Here is a 24,593-nt window from a genome sequence, read left to right as displayed (position 1 = left end):
TTCCCCCATCAAACTTACTGTGCCGTTTAAACTCCTTCTGCAGCTTACTGATCTGGTTGCTTTTTATCCTGTTTCCAGACAAAGCTTTCACTTTCTTTGGTTTCAATGTAGTCTTTAGACTGGGTCCTGCTCTTGCATCTACCACCTGGAAGAAAATACTGAATATTTAATACCATTTTAAAAATGACACCAGTGTATATATGTATCCCTTTTGTTCAGGTCCATGCCTATTTAAAAACCAGTTTTATACTCAGTATTTCAGGGTTTATGCGTATCTTTAATACTAGCAGTTTCTTATTTACTTATTTTGGTGGGACTGGCATCTGAACTCAGGGCTGCACACTTACAAAGCAGGCACTATACTGCTTGAGCCATACCTCCAGTTAATATATCTTTAATCATAATATGATATAAAAGAATAAATGGACTTAGTACTAAGTTTTTTTTTTAATTCTTTCTTTGATGTGACTAATAGTAGGAGACTGCTGGAAAAAAATTTTAAATAGACTTAAGTATGGGTTAATCATTATTAGATGGCCCAACTCAACACAAGGAGAAGGAGAATCAAGTCTAACAACTATTACAGGACAATATTTTTGCAGTTTACAAAAAGCTTTCAAGCACTCTTGATTTTACCAACCAGCAATAAAGGGCTACTACTCTTAATTTTACATCAAAGAAAATCAAGGCAAAGAGAAATTATGCATGCTGCCTTTATGTTACTAAGCCAGTAAATAATTGAGGGTGACTGGGGAGGAGGACGAGACATAAAAACCAAGGTCTTCAGGCCTAATTATGTTCTTTTACTACATACCTTACTCCCTGACGTCAATTATGCAATGGCAGTAGCACATTCTTCCACTGTGTTAGCTATGTTTGGCCCTATTTTTTATGTACTCACTCACATAAGTATTTGCAGATTTCTATACAAAAACAAGGTTGTCATCACCTTCTAAAGTCACAATTTTATCTTCTTCAGATAAGCTATTAAAGCTTATTTAATAAGGTAAGAGAGCCATGGAGACCTACCATAATAATTTAGCATCATCGCCAAAGGACAGTGTAAGGGTAGTATAGATAAGATATAGAGAAAAATGTCTGCCTACTTAAAAAAAATGTTGTATAAGTTTCATAAATCTGAAAAGTAACATGAAAGAATTAGTAAGACTTGGAGCAAGAGCAGCTCAGTAGTCAAGCTTTTGTTTAACATGCTCCAAGGTCTTGGGTTAAACACCCAGCACGAGAAGGAGGGAAAAGAAAAGTTAGCAGTGTTCTGTTCATCAAAAATATATGAGCTGAACCTTTGTAAATGCCATAATGTACTCCCACCCAGCAAAGTAAAGAAAAAAAAATTATGAGCTGGGTGCTAATGGCTAACACCTATAATCCTTACCAATTGTGAGGCCAAGATCAGGAAGATCATGGTTCCAGGTCAGCCTGGACAAATAGTTCAAAAGACCCCATCTCCAAAAGAACCAGAGCAAAATGGACTAGAGGTGCAGCTCAAGTGATAGAGTGCCTGCTTTGTAAGCGTGAAGCCCTGAATTCAAACACCAGTTCTACACACACACACACACACACACACACACACACACACACACAAAAGTTCTAGTGACATGGAAATATGAAAGGGCTTACTGAACACACAAATACACTGCTAGTTTGAACTCAACAAGATTTAAATATGAAATTTAACAACAGCTTCAACATAATGAGTGATTATATATGTTTCATTTTATATATACCATCTCATTCAGCTCTCAAAGTAGCTCTATGGGATAGCTGTTCTATTTGCCCTTCCTAAATAAATGTAACCTATTGCAAAATTCAAACCCAGATTTGAGTCCAAAACTTACGTGCTCATTAGTTCAAGGAAACATGTTATCCTGAGACATGAAAAAAGGATCCATGTCTAACGAACTCTTGGAATTAGTGGGTTAAGCCTTAAAATATGTGAATGTGCACTGCGAAATCTCCAAATGGGGTTTATTGGATTCAATCTTAGGAATTGCCATACCAGGCCATTCTATTCCAAGCATACCAAAATGTTAAGTGATTATATCTGAGCAGCAGCTAGTGTTTTTCTTCATTCTTTTCCACTCTAGGGATATATTGCTTCTTACATTATGGGGGAAATTAATGTTACTTTAATTATAACACAGGTATAATTCAGAAAGAAGAAAGATGAACTAACATGATTCCAGTTTTTTTTTGATCCTGCTGGCAACTTCTTCCATCTTTTCACAAGCAGAACACAGGCATTGCAGATGTCTCCTGAACGGGTCTCATGCAACCTGGTAAGAAAACAATCAAACCCTTATCAGGCTTCTTTACCTTTAAGAATTCATGCAAGGCCTAGGAGCATGGCTCAAGTTGTATGGAAGACCTGAGTTCAAATGCCAGTACCCATCCCCAAATCATGCATGTATTTCCATGCATGATTTTCCTTGGGAAAAAAAAATCTACTTATAGTTTATGGATACAATTTCTAATAATCCTGAATGATCTAGTTCCACTGTTTCTCTAGTGTATTTCAAAATAATAATAATAACAATAATAAACTTGTAAAGAACTAAAACCAATTCTATGTACTATAATTTGGTAGTTTAAAAATAATGACAAATAAATAATAAAATATTTTGAAAATTAAATAATAGTAATAAAGACCTAGAAGAGACCAGGTCACCTGGTTTTAAATAATGTCAACAACTCTCTCTTGAAATGTGTGTATATATTCATTAAGCAAGAAAATGCCACCCTTTATAGGTATAATAATGTGCCCTGGCATTATAGTTTCACAATAAACAAAACTAGAAGTGTAATTTTTAAAGTGGTTATAGCTGTATAGCTCTACAGGATTAGTTAACAAACTTTTTAAATTGTTTCTTTTAGGAACTTGCACTTACTACACTCTTTTTCTGTAAATATACACCACAGAATACTGATACTGGGCTAGGAGAGTGGCTGAAGCAGTAAGAGCCTAGCAAGCATGAGGCCTTAAGTTCCAACCCCAGTACGGGGGAGGGGGGATTATATTGATATTATGTACATAACTAGAACTCAAGACACTACAAGAAAAATGTAACTTAAAAAGACAGGGTAGGGCAGACTTCCTGACAACCCTCAAAATAATTTCTAAGTCTAGAATTAATAGTAAGTGATCAAATGTTTTGGTAAGAAAAAATATTAAAACTAATTTCTAAAATGGAAATGGTTTATTAAACATTTGTTTTATCCATATTTGTGGAAAATAAATTCCATCTTACTGAACATAGGTTGTTGTCAAAAGATAAATGAGGAATAAATGTACGACGAAAATTAGTCTCGGGAAAGACTAGTAAGTCTCAGTATTGAAAGTTCAACAAGTTAGGTTAAACTCTATACAGTTCAGAAAGGGAATGCAGAAAAAAATAGTGAAGGACCACTATCAGTAACAGAGAGTAACAATAAATTTTAAAACTTTTCATACACCCTGAAGGAAAAAAGGGTGTAAGGGTCTGTTCAGTTAGAACTAGAAGGGGCTTCACAAGAAACTTGGTAGCTTATAATCTGTAAGACAGCTGACAGTCAGTATTTAATTCATTTTTTTAAAATGAACCTTCAATAGACTTAGAAAATAAGTGATTTTAATTATCAGCATATTGCTCCAATTGCTTTGCTTGGAAACATTTCCATATGCTATGGTGATTATTTTCACTCTAAGAATGGTACAAACATCAACTCATCTTACCCAAAACAGCTCTGGAAGTCCTTTTCATAACGTTTACTGTCAGTGAATCGAGAACTTGAGGATTTAGCTCTGCAAATACAGCAGCCCTCTATACTTCGGTACATCTTTGGCTTGTGAAAACCAAACATCTTTTCTTCTGGTCAATAGTCTGTGAAGTCAAGGGAATTGACACAGCTTTGTTGAAGGTTGTAACAACAACAACAAAAAAAACAATAAAACAGTTTTTTTCTGTTCCACCCTCCTACCCTCTAAGCAACTTGCTGTTTTATGACCAAGTAAAACAGGCAGGATCTGAAAGACCTCCTGGATTTACCTCCATTCTTGGCACTATTGTGGCAAAAGTATAAAACACACAGGAAAGTTCAGTTAGTCAAGGAGACTTCTACTATCTCCTCTACTCTCCTTGGAAAACTCATTCTGGAAACAGGGAAGGCATTTTTGTTTTGTTTTGCATCTTGCAGTGCTGGGGATCAAACCCAGAACCCAGAACGAGATTTTGGAGCCAGGCAAGTGCGCTATCACTGAGCTGCATACATCCCCAGCCCTGGGATCTTTTTCTTTTTAAATCAAATTCTTAAGGAAAAATATAAACTCTCCTGTAATCCTGTAAAACGATGAAATCATAAACAATTAAGAATGCATTCAAAGCTGAAGGCACATATTTATATTTTGTAACTCTGTATTAATGTGATTCCCCTCTGGGGAAGTTTTATGCATTTAAGGGGAAGTTTTATGCTCTTACCATGACCACTACTTGATACTAAGTACACAAGTAGCGCAATAAGCATGAACCCACACTACTGCCTTATGGGAAATCAGGGGGGTTTAGAAATGGGAAGTTCTAAGCAGTCAAATTTGGCCCTGAATTTTAACTCCTGAAAGGAGGATGTAAAATTCACAGAAATTCAAACTTAGAACTTGGGAATAATTCTGTAAGTCATTAATACAAGGTAAAAATGAACTCATGTTGCCTGACCATTGCCCCTTGGTTAGTACACAAGTTTTTGGAGCTAGTCTATGAGGCTCTGTTCCTAACAGCAGTTTGTAGTATGATGTGAATGTTCAAGAAAGTGTACAGTGAAATAAACTGTAATTCCCCTAGTCAAAAAAAATCTCAACATCAAGGAAGGAAAAAACATCTTTAGGGCTGCATACAAAACTGTAGATGGCAGTAAATCTGTACCTTAGAAGTAATTTGGAATGTCCAAACCAAAGGCTAACTTCATTAGAACATTTGAACTAATGAAGGTGATTTACAAAAAATGGGCAATGAATACAGAAACTAAACCCCAATGGACGAATCCAAAGGATGTAACTGCATGGGTCCAGCTATAAATGATCACAAAAGCACCATATAAACCACCAACAGATGCCAAACACCTTTGTGCCTGTAATTTTAGGAGTGACAGCCACAGAATATCACCCTTCAGAAGTTGTTTTAGAAACTTAAATATAAACAAAACAAAAACTTCAGTATTTGTCTTTGGATCATCTCACGTGATCCATTCCATTCCAAACCATTGTGAATCAAGTATACTAGACAGAGCAAGTTGTAATGGAAGTGATTAAGAAGTAACCAAATATCCAGGGGTTTTTGTGTGTGTATAAAATTTTTTGACATTGAAGAGTTCAAAAATATGGACAGAAATGTTCTTAATGCTTAAGAAAATAATTTTAAGTCAAGCATCGGTGGCTCACACCTATAATCCTAGCTACTCAGGAGGCAGAGATCAGTAGGATTATGGTTCCAGGCCAGCCTGGGCAAATAATTCTACAGATCATATCTTGAAAAAACCCAAGACAAGAAAGGGCTGGCAGAATGGCTTAAGATGTAGGCCCTGAGTTCAAACCCCAGTACCACAAAAAAAAAAATTATAATAATTTTATTCTTTTAAGAAAATAATCTCAAAGATTTTATTAGCTAATAATTAGGTAAAAAATGGAAGCCTGACTTTTGAACAAGCCATTGTTAATCAAGTGCTCCTCTTCAATGTTTTTGTTGATCAGGGATGTAGCCAAAAGGAGGGGGATGAATTTCAATAATTTAGTCTGTTACCTGTAAGAATCATTATTTAGCAGATTAACATTTTAGCTAAATGCTTGGAAATATTTTTCCAAAGGGGAAAAAATGAGGAAGGCACCCTTTACATAGAAAGAAAAATAGTGAGACCTGTTAAAATTAGGCAGAATTTTTTTCACTGTAGTCACATGAACACTGAAAAGAAAATGGTCATATGTTGCTTGGGGGGAAAAAAAATCAAAGGACAGGATTCTAAAAACAAAAAGACAACTTTATGCTTCTATTTGCATATTCCTATTTTAAGGCAAAATGTAACACAGTGCATATCCTTAACTCTTGTCTTCAAACTTCCCAACACCTTGCCATCAAGGTCAAAAGTCCACAGTTCCTCTTACAGTCATCAATAGCTTTAGGAAACTTCAGCCTTCCTTCTCAGCAAGGACAAAGGAAGTACATAGAAGAGGGGGAGGGCACACACAGAGCAAATCCTATTACAATAGTTAGATTCTCCAATCTCCACCCTCAGAATCCTCTTCCTTCCCCCAAACAAAACTATAGCACTCAGATCATCGCCAAGACATGAGCTGCCTTCACTGAGGCTGCATTTGGCCAAGAAGCCCTAGGTTTGTGCCAGTTACCGCATGGCAAGCTATAAAGGAATGTTATGACTATAGCTAAAAAACAGTGAGGCTTTCCTTCTAACCAACAGCCACTGTGAATCAAGTTTCATCACCAATTTTTCTGTTGGTGGGGACAAACACAAAACTTACCCACCAGCTCCTAGCAAGACATTCCATTCTTCATTTGAGGAATATTCTCCTTAAACACCAGGAAAAACAGTCTGTTATCTTATGATGCATAATCCTTCTTTTATGTTGCTGTTGACCTGATTTGGCCCTGGCAAAATTTGTCTGCCTCAACATGAGAAGGATCTAAACCCTCCGGTTTGCTTCTTCCAGGCAATGCTCAATGAGAAATGGAGGGAGGTAGAGACACTTGTCCTGATGCAACACTGAAGTAGCACATAACCTTTGAATGGATGACTACTTAATAAACCTATTAAACCTTTTCTGAGCAAATCCCTGCCCTTGAGAGGCACCTGGGAATCTGCAGCAAATACACAGGGGTTTCACTTTGGGCTTTGTTTACAGCAGCTCAGTTAAGTAGTGTTTAACCATTCTGAGGTTTGAGGAGCCCTGAGACTAACAAAGTATATTCATAAAATCTACAGGCTCACTTGTTTTTTTCTTTTCTTTTAAATAATAAAACAAAAAGCCCTACCAAATCTCTGGAGGAAAACCAAGGACACAAAATGGCTTCTGAAACCAGGCTACTTAATATATTTGAGAATGAGGGAGGGTGGCAAAATTTGATGAGATTTGTTATTTTAAGCAACTAATGGTTGTTTCTTTAGAATTCTTCTTTCCTAGTCCCACATTTGTGAAACAGTAAATGATTCCCCTAAAACAATCTGTCTTATTTGTTTAAATGACATGATGAGCTATTAACCTAGTTGTGCTTCCTGCATGTATTCTCATAGGCACACTCATCAGCACTATATTTTAAGGTACTTTTCCCACAACCCCCCTCCCACCTCACCTCCCCGGCCCACTCAGTGCTGAGAAGAGAACCCAGGGCCTTATACATGCTAGGCAAATGCTCTACCACTGAGTTATGTCCCCAGCCCATCAGCATGGTTTCAATAGAAGCTAAAACCATCTGCTTCCTAATTGATAAACAGTTATAGTTGAGAGAAGACCCTAATCAACCTCACCCTTAAGCTTGTGTCTGGGGGGAGAGAAGAAAACTAAGCTCTGACATAAAGCCAAAAATCATGAAGGACTTAAAATACTAATTAAAAAATTGTCATTTGTCTTAGCCTGTTTTACATATGTAATAAAAATAGAAATAACTCGATTAGGAATTCTGTGTTAATCACCTTTGTAACATCAGCATCTAAAATGGTGCTAGAGTCTTCTAGAAGTTACTCAATAAATATGCTTAAACTTTTTGAACAACTATCATTTGCTCAATTATAGGAAACATCTATAATTCCAGCACTCTGGAGGCTGAGGCTGAGGGTTTCAGGTTAAGAGTCTAGCCTTGGCTACACAACAAGCAACAACAAATGCATGGAAAAGTCAGTGCCAGTGGCTCACACCTGTAATCCTCACTACTCAGATGGAGGAGCTCAAGAGGATCATAGTTCGAAGCCAGCCTGGACAAACAGTTTGTGAGACCCTATCTTGAAAATACCCATGACAAAAAAGGACTGGTGGAGTGGCTGAAGTGGTAAAGCTCCTGCCTAGCAAACATGAAGTCCTGAGTTCAAACTCCAGTGCCACCAAAAAAAAAAAGCCTATGAAAAAGCACTGAATAGCATTATTTCTTTAGTCCCACCCTAGAATTATGGTTCCATCCAATTTAGGTGAATCTTCTAAATTTGGAGACATTAAAGCTAATAGCTAAATCGGCAAAAGCAGTAAGAGAAATAACTACATGAATAAAATATACATAGATCAAAAAAACTGAAGTTTCAAAATGTAACAGTAAAGTCTAACTCTTTTAGGTGGTTTGTTAGAGCTTTTCCTTCTTTAAACTATGAGTTTCATATAAATTAGTCAGCTTAACAAAAGCATTAAGCATGAGGAATATAACCTTGGTGCTAATGAGTCAAGAAAAGGATGAGGTAAGCCTTTTATATCAAAGATATGAGTAGGGCCAATTCAAATCTAATATGAGACTATGAAGCCAGAGATAAGGAATGATGTCTAATTTTACATCTAATTCAACATATATAAGGTAAGTTTACAGCCAGATGCCGGTGACTCATGCCTGTAATCCTACCTACTCAGGAGGTAGAGGAGAATAACAATTTGATGTCAGCAGGGGCCAAAAAAAAAGAAAAAAGAAAAGCTGGGAGTGGTTCAAGTGCCTGCCTAGCAAGTGTGAGTTCAAACCCGAGCTACAAAAAAAAAAAAAAAAAAACTGACGGTAGATTTACATTGAAGGAATGCTAGCGAAAAAGATTCCAGGTCACTGACCTGGGAAGGATGAGAGGCAAGTTCCAGGCCAGTCTGGGTTACACAGTGAGACCCTGTCTCAAAAGAACCAACCAACAACAAACAAGAAGTTTTCAGATCCTTTTAAGCTTAACATTACTTATTATAAATCTTAACAATACCAGTATTTGCAGATTTTAAGGCATGAAATAGTATGAACAATACTGAAATGCAAATTTTACAGCTTTTAGTACTTTTTAAGATGGAATTGGGTGAAAAGATAATTCTGCTCAGTATTTCTGTCTTTTAAATATTATAAGAGTATTAACATTTAGAAAAATGGAGAGCGCTGCTCAAATTTTAGCTACTTGGGAGGCCTGCACGGACAAACACTTACCAAGACCTTCCTCCCCACCTCATCTCAGAAATAACCAGAGCAAAAAGGACTGGAGGTGTGAGGCTCAGTGATAGAGTGCCTGCTTTGCAAGTGCAAAGCCCTAGAGAGTGTTTTGATAAAAACTTCCCCAGTTCCACTTTCTAGACTCCTTCTGGCTTTTTTATACTAAGGGCCTTTTTTTTTTTCCATAATCAACAATATCTTCCAAAACTCAAAACTTCCATTGGATGGATTGATGAAAAATGAAAAATAGCCAAGGATGGTAAATCAGTAGTTAACTTTGTGTCGTGCCATTTTGGAAATTGAAATTCTAATGTGTACAAATTAGGGGAGTAACCTCTCAAATGAAAATATTCTAATATTTCAAAAAAACAAAGCCTTATTAGCTTCTAACCATATTTTTTTTAAATCCTAAAAACCACTAACCGTCGCTGGAGGCCCGTGGCTCCTGTAACCCTAGCTATTCAGGAGGCAGAGATCAGGAGGATGGTGGCTGACCTATCTCAAAAACACCCAACACAAAAAAAGGGCTGGTGGAGTAGCTCAAGGTGTAGGCCCTGAGTTCAACCCTAGTACAAAAACAAAATCACTAACCTACACCTTGAACAAACACACACACACACACACACACACACACACACACACACACACACACACAGAATTGGGGTGGGGAGAACCTAAATGTCCACAGATTTTCACAGTGGTTACATTATGATATCTTCAAACTACTGTAGAATACTGTTGTTTTAGCCCTTTAAAAGGATGCAGATCTGTGTGGAGAGAGAACTGACCCTAAGTCCAACACTTACTAAGAAAACTGAATAGTCACAGAATATAATCTCAGCATATTTTTTAAAAAAGACCTTGTTAAAAAAAAAAAAAGTGGCAGGCTCTGAGGAGTACAAGCATGAAGGAAGCTTACTTTCACTGTACTCCCCTCTCTTCAGCTATTTTTAACCAAGCGTATCATTCCCTTTATCACACACCTTCACTTAACTCAAAGAGGAATTAGTAAAAGCCCTGAGAGCTTGAATAAACTTCCTCAAAGACATTCAGATGGAGAGATGCACGTTAGAAATGACACTCTAGTGGAGACTACAAAGTAGTTTAGTAAAATAAAATAGACACAGAGTAGACTGGGAAGGAAACTACGGAGAGGAGACAAGAAAAAGATTTGTGAAGTGAGAAGAAAGCAGTGATGAACAAAGACAAAAGGAACCAAGCAACCAAAGACAACTTTAAAGTGAAGGAAAATGCATCTCTTTAGAGCAGAACCTTAATGACAGGATGATGGGAAAGGAAGAGAAGTAAACATGAAAAAACACTTGTGATCACAGGCTGTGGGATCCCTGAGTTGCAGTTATTGTTAATACCACCATTTTAGTCAATCCTAGGCTATCTTTAATACCTGTAAAAACAGGATCCAGTAAACGCTAACAGTGTAACTGGAGCAACACTCTTTATAGGACTAATCATTTTGTATTCTCCTGCTGCTAGGTCACTGGGTTGTAGTAATTCCCAACAATGAGAGTGTTTTTATCAGCATTTAAGGAAAGCCATGGAGCAATAAAACATTATTATTTCCTCTCCCCTGCTTCTAGATATCTGCCTATTTCCCAGCATTAAAGTTTCTGAATTTACTTAATCACGTTTAAAGGACAAATTTAAATATGCCTGGAAGAACACTGAGAAAGAAGTGGTGGACCACACTTATTCGCCAACAGCTTCTCTAAGAAATCACAAGGTAAAGCATTTAATGGTGGAATCCACACTTAGTAGAGGGCCCTAAAACCCATCCTGCAAAAGAGGGGTCCAAACTCACAAGCCTTCAGCTAAAGTAGCGCAGGTTAAAAATAAAATCACAAATCCAGGTCTCTGGACCTTAGGCAGTATAAAAACAGTTAAGTACACCTATTCTGGCAGTGGAAAACAAAACAAAACAAAACAAAATTATGTCTCCAAATTCTAGACTAAAAGTGATTCCAGTGAATGAGAAAGTTCAAAGAGTTAAAAGACTTTATTTGCTTTTAAGGTAGAGGACCCATTATCAGTTATAAAATGTAATGATGATGAGTGGTAGAAAAGGTACTATGAGTCAACTTCTGCTTCTGTCTTTACAAGTGAATAGGAAGTCACTTCTAATTTTATTTGCCCATCTGTATTATTAAGATGAAATCTCACTTCTACTTTCCAAGGATGCTATGAAGCAAGTACATGAAAATACCAGTGTACCGTTTGTTTTGTTTTTTTCTAGAATTTGTAAAGACTTGCACATGGTGAAAAGCAAACTGTCTATCCCAAAATATATGCAACAAATTAACTGAGGGTTTCCTGACTTTTGAAGGCTTTCTTTTAAGTTCAGGCCTGCAGAAAAAGAGAAACTTAGCCTCTTCAGGGAGATTTTATAGTCATGAAGCCAGCCCATACTCCTTCTGACCTTGACAACAATGTTAAGAACCAGGTATGATAGCGCACACACACCTGATATGACTGACCCCCTCAGGAAAGATCCTTAACCTCTCGACACTGTCTCCTCACCTATAAAATAGGGATAAATCCGAACATCTATAAAGCATCAACAGAAGAACTAGTGCACATGGTAGGCATTTAGCTCTGGCAGTTCTTTATATCCTAGGTCTTTCCTCTTTTTATCCTCTCACACTTCAGGTTATCATTTTGCTCAGAAGTTACTAACACCCTTATTCCTCAACATACAAGTCCTGATTCAACCTCTTCCTTTCACTCAAAACTAATATGGCCAATAGACCATCACTCTATTCTAACCTTTAAATGCTCTGGAATTGATTATATAATTTTGCACTCCAAATCTGTTCTTTCTATGTTTACTTATTCTGATTATCACCCACATGGTCACATAAAAGAAGCTAAATTCTACTGGCCACTTCCTTCTAAACCTCTCCAAGACCTGACCACTACTACCAAAATTATGAGGCTGTAGAGATTCAATTTTTACCCCCTCCTCACTGCCTGTTTGTCTCTCACCTTGTTGACTGATCTCCTGTCAGGACCTCATAACTGACTTTTCTGTATCCTTCTAACTGATGGTATCTTCCTAAACCTCCCAGGTACCAACTCTGGCTTCAGGATAATATCGAAACTGCTTGGCAAGGAACTCCAATCTTTTCAGGCTGTTGAAATTCCAACTTGGAATCCTGATATTTCAGGAGTGTCAAACGAACGTTAATAACGGATCACTCTGTTATTCTAGCTGGTATTTCTGAGATAGCTTTCTCTCTATCCCCTAAGCCTGGGAAATTCTTTCACCACACTTTTCCATCCCTTTATTAGAACACCAATAAAACAAGATTTCACTTATCTATTTACTGTATTTTCTCCTCTGCTTGATAGTAAACCACTGCAGGGCAGGAAGTTAAGTCTTGTGTTACAGGCAGGTGCTGACTGTACACCGTACACAGAAATGGGTGGAATTTGCTAACTACCAAAAGAATGGGATAGCCAAGATGAATCTGAAGGGCACAGAATGGAAATGGTGACCACAATAAAGGTGAGAATTTTAAAAAGTGATGTTTTGAGAGGAATTTTTTTTGGTAATGTTTGGTCTATGGACTTTATGAGAAAAAAAACTGTGAGGTTTAAAGATTTCCAGGAAATGAAAACCAAATGAATTACTAAAGACTAATGGTAAACAATTTTCATAACAACTGGAAAATATTTCAGGCTTACTTCAACAGGCAGTGTGGGGAGAAATCAGTCTCAAAATGAGTTATAATTCAGCATACATTAACCAAGTTAAAGTAACATCAAACCAAGTTAAACTTACAACAGATGGAAGGTAAACACATAGCTAGAAAGAATTATTTTAGCTCAGCTTCAACTGTTGTACTTGAATATGTAATAGCAAATATGCCAGTGATCTTAGTATTCCTGGAGCAAAAAGAAAACCTCCCTTTCTTTTGGACTAGATTTCCAGATTATTTCCCTAATACCAAAAACTTTAGTTGCATATACAACTGAAAGGCAAACTGGGGAACCAAAAGACAACAGAATATTTTCAACTTAATTCCCTAGAGAATCAAAACTAAGTACAGGAAACACAGGACACTCCAGTGCACAAGAGGAAAACAGAAAGAGAAAAGTGACCAGTTCTAAGTCTTTACTAGACCTTTTGATTCAAAATTGGTGAGTAAGAATTGGAAAAACAACCCAGTGGAGGGCAGTGCCTTCCCAGAATGAGTTTCTGAAGGTGGGGAAGGGGGCCAGCCACTTACTGTTTCCGTTCAACATTCACTCAATGCTTCTCTCCTCGGCAAGGTAACTGACCCAAGCCTCAGTTTAATATTCTGTGAGATGTCTACTTCCCAAATTTGTGAGGACAACAGCCAATATTTATTAGCCACATCACTTGCTTAATTATTTACAACTCTATGAAATAGGTATCATTGCCATTTCACAGATTAGACCACAAAATAACTAAGATATATTCCTACCATCTCATAAGTAACAAAGAAAATAACATTTCTAAAGCAACCTATGTGCCTGCCATGGTAAATTAGTTAATTTGTCCTCATAAAAGACTTAGAGTTGGTTTAGGTTTCAAATAAGCTTAAGCTTTCCCCACTGAAAAACTTATGCTACATGTGAAATCATTCTCAAATCACTCTGACATAAATAGGCCCTGATTTTAAGCCAAGTTTCCCAAGACCTAATCACTACTCTGAGGAAAAAATAAATGAACCATCCAAGTTCCAAATATATAGAATAATACTGTGAAACAGCAGCCTTGCAGCCTGCTGCCTACCAAGATTCTATAATATATCTCCTCTTGAACTTTTCTTCTCTGACCTCCTACAAAAGTAATAGAGTTCAGTGGAAACCTTGTCTGTGTCCTTCCCACTCCAACTTCATTCTCCTCATAAACCATTCTATTATATATATGTATCTTCTAAGAAGAAAAACATGTACTTCTATGTTGTATTTGAAATTTCCCAGGATACTGAAATTCCTGTAGTAACTAGGCTATGAAATAACAAGAAAAGCAAATCAAAGATTCTCAGTGTGCCTCCAAAGCACCTCATATACATTTTAAATTTATGACCCAGAGAAATAATCACTCCAACGAAAATCAAGGTTATTAAATCCAAGGTTTTTCATTTTCTTGACTTGCTCTCTCTAGTCACTTCAGAAATGTACCAATACTGGCTGCCTTTTGGTACTGTAATTTATTCAGCCAAAATAACAAAACAATAAAAAGAAAAAATAAATTTCAATTTGTGTGGTGTTTGGGGGCAAAGCATCTAAGGGTATTTTCCCGTAGTGACCATTTCTAGATGCTAACTTTTAAACTGATTCAAACAGGCAAAATAGGAAAGGAAGCAACAGATATGGTATTGCTTATTGGACGTCTAGACTTCAGGCAAACCCCAAAATACCAAAGAAGCATCCATGTGTCAAACCAGCGTAATTTTTGAGCTATGCCTGGGGCCACATACAAAAAAAGAGTTAGCTTGAAAAGAAAACCTAGGAGGGGTAACTAGAAGGTCAACCCCCGTTCACAGGAACTGGAAGAAAACTAGCAGGGTTGGCCAGCCATTACCCTGTCATCTTCCTGAGCAACTTCCTCTCAGCCCCCTTTTACTATCTCTGAAAGGCCCAACTCCCTGAATGCTGGCTTTCTCAAGGTCATCCTAAGATAAAGGCAATGAACGAGATCAAACACGAGTCCTGGATACCTTAAGGCCAAAAAAGATGCCTTTTCCCTAAAACATCGTATAAATAGTTTAAATGCCATCAGCCTTCGCTCCGAAACTCCACCACAAACAACTCCCAGACCTTAATTTAATATAAATTGGGCAATTTAAACGTGTTCAGCTTTGCAACAATAAATTATGAAAAGGCTTTTCAAGTCTGGCGAACCTTCAGTTCAAAAGCAGGTGACTTCAGTACACTTTTGAAAGACAAGGTCAAACAATCCTCATTAGCAGAAGAGTAAGGGGGTAAAAGTTGTCTTAGCAAAACGTGGAAAGGACTGCTGAGGCCAAACTGTACCGGAGCCCAAGGTTGGCTAAACAGCATTCCTAATCTTCCAAGGGCCTGCAGTAAAGGAAGGTTAGGAGAAAATAAAAACAAAAGCTGGCTGGGGTCACAGTTAGCAGAACAAACTCCGCACCACCCTAAGAACCCCCAACTCAAACAGACCTGCCCTTCCGGGCTCCGCCACACACAAAGAAGCCAGGGGCACGCACAATTCGCCCAGTCCTCACAGGGCGCCCCGAAACTTTCCCGCAGTGGTTTTCGGGTGTCTCGGGTTGGGTACCCCGGGCTTGCGAGCCAGAGCTCGGGGTGGGAGGCGGAGCTGGTGGCACTGGCCAGTTTCCCCGAAAGCAGCAAAAATGTCTTCCCCGTGCTCCCTGAGCACTCGGTCACCCCCAAACTGCGCCTTTTTCTGGACACGCGGAGACACCAGGACAGCAAACAAGTACTCCTCGGTGCATATGCTGGGAAACCACAAGTTGGGTCGGGAAAAAGTTCTGTGGGGGCCGTTCGTCCGGGCGAGGCCAGGGCAAGGGCGGCGAGCGCGTCCCCCACCGCCGCCCTCACCTGCGCCGGAACAACGAGCCCCGTGCCCGCCCCCCGGCCGGCGCCTCCCGCAGGCCGCGCCTCCCGCACGCCGTGCTGCCGGGGCTTGTTCCTCCTCATGGCTTTGCCCTGACGTAATTCAAACATGGCAACAGTTCGACTTCAAAGGCGAACCAGACCTCCCAGACGCCGGCTCCTGGGCCACCAGGAACGGGCTGACGAGTCCGAGCCCCACTAGCCAGCCCCCCTCCAACCCCCAGCCCGAAGCTTCCGCAGCGGGGCCGCCCTGTCGCCTGGCCCGCCACCTCCCTACACACCAGCATGGCACCTCACACAAGTAGCGCCGCCAAAGTTTCCCCGCGAGGGCCTGAGGGACAAAAGCGCCTCCCCACACTGGCCCTAAGTTGGGGGGGTCCCCGGCCCGCACCACCCCGCGCTCGGCAGCAGCCCAGGCGCCGCGGGGCCCGCACGGGCACATGCAGCTCTTTGTTTTCTGTCCGGCCGGTCGCTGCCTACGTGCAGCATCAGGGACGCCGGAGCGCTCGGGGCGCGACACCCGGCGACCACCCGAGGACCCGCGCCCCGAGCGTCCGCAGCCCAGCCCTGCCCTACGCAGTCGACATGTTGAACCAAAGTTTTGTTGCGTCCTTCCTTGAGGAGAAACGCCCGGGTTACGCGCCCCGCACTGGCTGAGGAGTTGGCGACTTTCACTCTGCTTGTAAACTGGCAAGACGCCATCACCCGCAAATCATTGTCCTGCCGCCCGACCTCCGGACGGCGACCGCGTCCCACACTCACAGGGATAAGCTGGACGCTTAGACTAGACCCGGGTCGCAGCCCCGAGCACGTGGTCTGTCATGCAGAGCACAAAAAGCGGAGCCTTCCGGAGTTGGCGCACTCCTGCAGCGGACACCGCCGCTGCCCGCGTCCCCAAGGCGCTCACCCACCTGGCCATCTTAGTGGCGCACGGCCACCCCTGCAGGGACGCCCCCCGCCGCCGCCGCACCCGCACCCACGCTACAGGTGAAGCAGCCCCGAGCCCAACTTCGGGTCAGACCCTCGGCCCCAGCCGCTCTAGGGCGCGGCCTGGGCGGGTGGCAGCGGGCTGCTGGCGAGCGACCGCGTGTTGCTCTCATTGTCGCAGCGCATCCCCCCGGAGTTGGGCAAACAACGCCACGCCGCGCGCGCCTCGGCGCTGCCCAGCTCCGACCCCCCCTCCAACCGCGGACGACTCCGAGCCCTCGCCGCCGGCTCACCGGGGAGCAGGGGGAGAGTGGTTGGACTGGGTGGGGGGGACGTAGTTTTTGAACGCTGGCGTTTATTGTCCGCAGCGTCAAAACGCGCAAGGGCTGCGGCGAACCGAAGCACGCGGGGCCAACAACGGCGCCGACCCACGCGCACGCCCGACCCGGCCGCCCAGGAGAATCCTCGCGGCCTTGCGGCCACTGGCTCTTCAGTAGTGAGCACTGCGGCGGAGTAAAGTCATTGTCACCTTCAGCGGGGATCCCAACTCTGCGAGTCCTCACTCCTTCGTTCCCAAGCTCACACACCCCCACCCCAGACTTTCGGTTCACCTCCGCCGCCCTCCCCGGTTGTTAAACACACATTTAACACGGATGTGCAAAAAAAACCTGGGCTCTAAAGACCACGCAAACAACGCCCGCAGCGATGCCATCTCCAAGACAAAACTTCCTGTGTGTGTTTGCGTGCGTGTGGAAAGACGGGGGGAGGTGGGTGAGGTGAAAGAGAAACGAAAATCTCTTGGAAATCAAAGCCTTGGGAGACGGTCTTGCAGCAGAGTAACGAATAGAGTCACTCACCTTCCGCAGGCAGCCGATCCACGCGCAACACTCTCCCCGATATGCTGACCGCACGCCAGGCAGGTCCTCCCTCCTTCCTCCACAGCCTTGTCTAGAAAGATTGTCTCCTACAGTTCTGCAGTTGCTACCGCTGGCCGAGAAGGTGTAGATTCCGCTTTCCCTCTGCGCACGCGCGTCTCCCGGGACAAAATTCTCTTGAATCGAACTTATTTGCATACGGGCGCGCGCGCGTCGCGGGCGGGGAGGGGAGAACGCCGGCGGCCGCGCGCGCTCCCGGGGCCTCTATTGTCCTTTTAAGGGGAGAAGCGCCGCGGCGCGGGAAACGCTGCGGCCAGAGGGAAACGGGGGCGGGGTCTCCTTACTACGGCAGATGTCACATAAACAAACGCCGCCTGTCTGCGAAGGACGGCGGAGGGGAAGTAGTAGGATGGGAAAGGCAGAAAGGTTAGCTACGAGGGGGAGAACTGGGGTGCGTGACGCTCTCTGTTACCCCCCCAAATTTCTTAAGGTGCGTCGAAAAATAGTTCTGGAATCCGCTTTAGCAAAATCCTCACACTGCGCACATTTTCTGGAGTGAGGTGAAACAGAACGGGGTCTGTAAGCACGTAGATTAAGTTTAGACTAATCCCACCTTTCCTAAATTTTGTTTGAAGTTGGGTTTTTAAGCTTCGTTTAATCCCCTAGGGACAGCAGAGGGTTAACAAGTCGTTCTATAAAGTCCCATTTTGACACCCTAACTCCTACTTGCTCTTCTTCAACAGTAACCCAACCCATAACAACCAGTTATTTTTTGTTTTGTTTTGTTTTTTTCACCCTCCACAAAGGCCATCATACTTCAAGACCCATTTCTCCGAAACGAGTAGTTGTTAATTTCCGTGTGAAGTGCGGCTTTATTAAAAGATTAGTTCACGGAAAGCCAGAAATCTAGGGACGCGACCCTCTCCAGCCGCCTGTAAACCGTGTTCCACTTGGGCAGAAATAACACATACCCTAACTGGTGGTCTTGGGAATTGAAAAAGGAGCCGGTGAGGTGCAAACTCCTGAGGGGCATATAATAATCTAGCCATCTAAGCAATTCTAGACCCAGAAAGAAAAAACAAATTAAAAAAAAACTGAAGTAACTCTTCTCAGATGCAAAAGTAGAAAGTGAAAAGGATTATGATGCACATTTATCCCAAGGCCACATGTAACTCCAAAAGGCAGAGACACTGGTTTAATGATAGTGGGAGGGTGAGGAAAGAGGAAGGATGTTTTTCCCAGAAACTTGATATTGGTCCCAAGCTACAAACGTGTGAAAATCAACCATAAAACTTAATCATCTGCTGACAAGTTTCACTGCTTTCACTGTAGTGTCAACAATACAGATTTAAATAGACACCTCTGAAATGCTAATTTAATTCAACAGCCAATTCCTAAAACGTATAGTACAAAGCCACTACTTATGAACTTCTCAACTAATGCTTCTTTGTTGGGTTCTGTAATACACTCTTCCTGTAACTGTACATAAAAACCATGCTTTAAATACCTGTGAAGGAGGGAAAAAAACAAAAATAAACACCTGACACCTCCCACTGAAATATGAACTCCTTAAGGGCAGAGATTTTATCTTTTGGATTCCAGTGCCTAAAATACTGCACAGCAGATAATGGATTCTGAATGTTTATTAAACAATAACCCAATGGATGTTTTCAAATTTATTACAGATTTATCTCAAGTTAAAACACCTTTACACATTTTGCATTTGACCTAAAATGAGTTTGGTCATAGTGACCACCTTGGTTGATATAATGCTGTCCCTCTCCTCAGGTAATAAAATGAATAGGCTTAATAACTTTCTAGACTTCCATTGGTAGCAAACTGGGCACTAAGCATAAATTTCTACTTTCTTCTCTTTTTTTTGTTCTTTTTTGTTTTTGGATTTTTTTTTTTTTTTTTACTTTTTTTTCTCTTCTTTCTTCGTTTTGAAGAAAATTTTAAAAGTTGTTTTTGATTGTTGGTTTATGACAGGCTCTCCAAAAATAATTTCAAATTATTTAATGCCTTGAAGGGATAAAAATTGCAAGTATCTTAATATTTTTAAGACTTCAATTATTGCTTAAAGGTGTTTATGTATAAAATAGAAAACTATGTACCCTAAATGCCTTTTCAAAGCCTCTTGAAAACTTATGTAAAGAATATACATTGTACTGCTGAGGATATAACTCAGTGGTACAGCACTTGCCTATACCATGCACAAGGCTCTGGGTTTGATTCCCAGTACCACCACCAAAAAAGAGCATATATTGTAATAAGCCTGAGTGTACAAGCAATGCAGGAATTATAGTTTGTAGTATATACTGTTCAGACAGGAAAACCTGGAAGCTCCAGAGACACTGAACTGATATCATAGTGAGACTTCTCTGCTCTCAAAGTCCAGGTCAAGAAATAAACTGGGTAAATTTCGTAGGAAAGCCAGCAACAAAACCCTTAATTAAAAATTTGACTTCTTTAGTCTTTTTTTTTTTTTTTTTAACAATCACCTATTTTTGAACAGCCAGGTACATTCCAAAGGTTCTTTTGCTCATTTTGTTCCTTGAACATGTTGTTATGGCTAGTCCTACCCAGGGCTAATAGCTCATTCATGGGCTATCTTAAAATACTATTACCTAAGCTGCCCAGGTGAACTTTTTATCATAAAAATTTAAGAAAGGAAGAAAGAAGTAATTTATAATATATAAATTTGGATTATAGGAGATTGAATTATACCATGCAAAAAAAATATTGAGTATTTTTAATGAGTAGAGTGCTATTTTGAACTTGAGTTCTCCAAATTTTTGAAATTAAAGATATAGCTAACTAGCCAGATACTCTTGTTAAATCAACTACTTTGATCATAAGATATTATCCCACTGCAGAATTATCCTTGATGTGTGAACATTTGCATTCACTTAGTAAACATTTAGTGATCATAATTATGTGCCCGACAATGAAATCACTGGAGAATTAGAGGGGCTCAAGCTCCCTCAATGCTTCTAATTTGTTTCTATATAATTCTATTCTATTTGCTACTTTTCCTTTTGTAGAATGAATTGCCTTCTTTAAGACTTAATTATGGCCAGTAACTTTAGAAATTTTGAAAATATTCTTGGAGTAGAGGATAAATTATATAACAATTCTTCCTCTGTAAAGGAGATTATCACTAATTTAGAAACATTTGTAACAACAATTTAAGGGAATAGTCATTTTTTAAATGAAGGCTGACATCCTCAGAAATAGGTACCAGCTATATTAAAACCTTAAATGACTTTTCAGTGCCTCTTGAAAATGTGTGTAAAGAATATATGTTGTACAGCTTCAGTGTAGCTTACTGGGAGAGTGCTTGCCTAGCGTGTGTGAGGCCCTAGGTTCACTCCTCAGTACCACAAAACAAACAACAACAAAAATAATACACTAAGACTGTTCCTTCATAATAGCCATGAAACTAAACTAAGGGCTTTTTTCCTCACACAAAACACATACAGTATTTTGTTACTTATTTGTTTAAGTCCATTTGAAGTTCAAATACCAAGTGATCAGAATAAGTCAGATAATTTTACACTATAAGGTACAGAATTAGTTCTGCCTTCTAAAATGCCCCCAAATCCCCCCAAAACCATTGACAGGTGCCAGATAAAGGTATATATTACTTAGAAGCCAGGCATGACTATGCATATCTGCAAGCCTGTATTCAGGAGACAAAGGCATAAGGCTAACAAGATGCTGACTCAAAATAAATAAGTAAAGAAATAGTAAAATTTTAAAAGCTAGTAGAAATAAATTTTTCCTATTTCTGAACTTAAAGACTTAAAGGATTGTCTGATTCTTAGGAAGTCGATTCTCTAAGTTAATAGAGATTTTAAGTTTGGTTTCTTTTTTGAGATAGGGTTTCTGTATGTTGCCCAGGCTGGTCTCAAACTCCTGGACTCAAGAGATCCTCCCACCTCAGCCTCATAAGTACCAGAATTACAGACATATGCCACCATGCCCCACTGAAATTTTAAGTTTTATACTACTATTTTATGACATTTAAATAGCGTATTTTTGAAAAAATAAAATTATCAGTAACAAAAATAATTGTAGTTTAAGGACATTGGGAAACTAGAATGAGTTCACAAGACAGCAAAGCAGGATGATGAAGGAGATAGAAACCATCTCATAAAAGCAATAACAGAAGGAGGGATTCTGTTTTGATTGAGCAAGAGAGCAGTCTACGACTATCTGAAGGACTGTTATTAGAACAAAAGGGCTTGTTATATTTTGAAACAAAATTTGTCTTGAAAATCACAGAATGTTATATAACATAAGAAAACTTTCTAAATACACAAATATTTCAAAACTTCAGAAGGCAACTCCCCATCACTAATGATATTCACTAAACAAACAAAACTAAGATTGTCCTTTAAGAATTCCATTCAGCCAGGCATCAGCGGCTCATGTCTGTAATCCCAGTTATTCAGGAGGCAGATATTAGGAGGATCAAGGTTCAAAGTCAGCCCTCAACAAATAGTTCTGGAGGCCCTATCTTGGAAAAAACTCATCACAAAAAAAGAGCTGGCAGAGTGGCTCAAGTAATAAGAGTGCCTGTCTAGCATGTGTGAGGTCCTGAGTTCAAACTGCTTCCAAATTCCATTCAATGAACTATTATTTACTATATAAACCTAAATAACCTTTAAATTCTCATTGAATTTTATGTAATTGCATGTGTAAGTGCCTCAAATTCAGGAGGGAGATTATCATTGTAGCTGGAGGGGTTAGGAATGTCTTATGGACAGGTTAGGATTTGAGTGTGGACACAATTCGTTCATTCATTTATTCACCCAATAAATACTTCCTAAGTATATAATCCATGTTCCAGGCTCTACCAACAGAATGATGAACAATATAAAAACAATCATGGAATGTACAAGGCAGGCGTTCCAACTTACCACGCAAATATAAACTATGAAAAAGAAAAGGAAAAAAACACCAAGAGCCTAGCCATGTATGGGAAGGGGGTCTGATCTAATCTGGAAGTAAGGGAAGGTTTCTTTGAAGAAGTTATTAGTAGCATTAGATGGGGAATTGGAGAGAAGGAAAGATTGGTGAACCAATGGCAAATTTAGGGAGAAAGTCTTAGAAACAGCCAAGAATTTGGAGTGGAAGAGAAAGACATGACTAGGACTGAGTAGGTCATATACAAGTCCTGTTTGAGGGAAAAGATAATGTCAGGTGTTGGAGACTGCAAAGAGTTAGAATAAAAGCCCTATGGATTTGGAAGCTATGTATGCATTGAAAGTGTTTGCATGCCAACAGCCTACCCCAGAAACAAATCCTATGATTAGGTTAAAATGAGTTTAATCAATGCATGTTTCTTCTACAAAAATTTAATTTTCTAAATGTCAATAAAAAAAATTGATCCTTCAGCCATATAGCCTAACTTCCTAGAAGAACCCCTTTTCCAATTGTTCAAGTCTTTACTAAAGGCAAACATGCATCAACAGATGAACAAGTGTACAAGCAGACACAGAATACATGAAGCCAAATAAAATGTTACATTGCCATTTCTAAGAACTTTGGAAGTAAAATATCTAAGACATTTGTTGATATTTAATTTTAAAAACAGGTATGTATTTTTAAAATATGTGAATTAATATACATTAATTTTAAAAAATAGAACACAATATTAGAGCTTAGATCAAAGTTTCAAATGTGTTGTCAATTACATAGTATATCTAGATATATTTCTAAATCAATTATTATTGTCAATTTAGTAGTGCTTCCATGTTCCAAAAATGGGAATACAAAGTAAAGCAGATGAGGGCTGAGGTCATGGCTCACGTGGTAGAGTGCTTGCTTTGCCAACTGAGAAGCTCTGAGTTTAAATCCCAGTCCCACCAAAAAAAAAAAAAAAATGTATGTTCCATAGTATTCTTAAGTCCAGAACTGTTGTCAATCTTGCTAGAATGAATTTTAGATATTAAGTACTTTTGTCCAAATTCCTAATGTGGAAAATTGAATATAAACAAAATATTTTCTGTTAACATTTATTATAATTGATACAACAAAAATAAAAATTATAAACTCTTCCCTATTTTTGGTGACTCACATATATTATTTAAAAAGAATGTCGGAATTAAAAGATGGAATTAGAGTTGGGGGCATGCATGACTTAAATGGTAGAGTGCCTGCTTAGCAAGTATAAGGCCCTGAGTTTAAAACCCAGTACTGCAACAAACAAACAAATAAAAAGATGGATTTAAAATTTTATATCAGCCAGGTGCTGTGCATATGACTACAGTCCCTGAACCTGGGAGGCTGAGGCAGGAAGATCACTTGAGTCCAGGAATTAAAAAGACCAGCCTGAGAAATACAGCAAGACCCTTTCTCAAAAAAAAAAAAAAAAAAATTTATCTCATATAAAATAATTTTTCTCTTAACAGTGCTAGAAATTGAACCAAGGGTCCCAAATAATTTTTAAATCATGGAGTGAGAGAATTCAAACACTTAAAAGATTTAATAAATTTAATTACATAAAAATTCAAATTTGCAAATTGGAGAAAATAACATATAAAAGTCAAGCATGAAAAGTTTTGCAAGATAAAGAAATAATTCTTAATACAAATAAAGTATAGAAAAAGTTAGTTTGGGCTGGAGGTGTGGCTCAGTAGTAGAACACTTATCTAGCACACATGAAGCCCTGGGTTTGATCCCCAGAAACACACACACATAATATAGAAAGATGCTGAATTTTATTCATAATAATTTTATAGATTTATAAAGTTTACAATAATTTTGCTCATAATTTTAAAAATCAAATTAACCACTTTTTATTTATTCATTTATTTATTGTAGGACTGGAGTTTAAACTCAGGACTTCACACTTGCAAAGCAGGTATCCTACTGCTTGAGCCACACCTCTAGTCCACTTTGCTCTGGTTATTTTGGAGATGGGAATCTCAAAAACTATTTGTCTGGGCTGGCTTGGAACTGAGACCTTCCTGATCTCAGCCTCCCAAGTAGCTAGGATTACAGGTATGAGCCACCAGCACCTAGTGAATTAACCACTTTT

The 24,593-nt window shown here is 39.6% G+C and overlaps 1 protein-coding gene across 4 annotated transcripts in view; it reads right to left on the bottom strand.

The window, feature by feature from the left end:
* The window catches only part of Sinhcaf (SIN3-HDAC complex associated factor), a 58,878-nt gene that overhangs the window by 11,276 nt on the left and 23,009 nt on the right, over nt 1-24,593 (bottom strand). The window contains exons 1-4 of one of the 4 annotated variants that reach the window (XM_020178135.2): nt 17,528-17,702; nt 3,731-3,878; nt 2,195-2,294; nt 19-145 (exon numbers count right to left, since the gene is read on the bottom strand). In XM_020178135.2, coding sequence (XP_020033724.1) covers nt 19-145; nt 2,195-2,294; nt 3,731-3,858 — 355 coding nt within the window. In that variant the 5' untranslated portion in view covers nt 3,859-3,878; nt 17,528-17,702. Of the gene's footprint in view, nt 1-18; nt 146-2,194; nt 2,295-3,730; nt 3,879-15,044; nt 15,297-15,326; nt 15,728-17,527; nt 17,703-24,593 lie in introns of those variants that run through there. The other 3 variants (XM_020178136.2, XM_074083014.1, XM_074083015.1) reach the window with 3 other exon arrangements.

The sequence above is a fragment of the Castor canadensis genome, chromosome 8 (assembly GCF_047511655.1).
Source record: "Castor canadensis chromosome 8, mCasCan1.hap1v2, whole genome shotgun sequence".
In the NCBI taxonomy this organism is placed as follows: Eukaryota; Metazoa; Chordata; class Mammalia; order Rodentia; family Castoridae; genus Castor; species Castor canadensis.
Note: the sequence above shows the minus strand (reverse complement) of the source record. Positions and strands in the feature narration are given on the sequence as shown.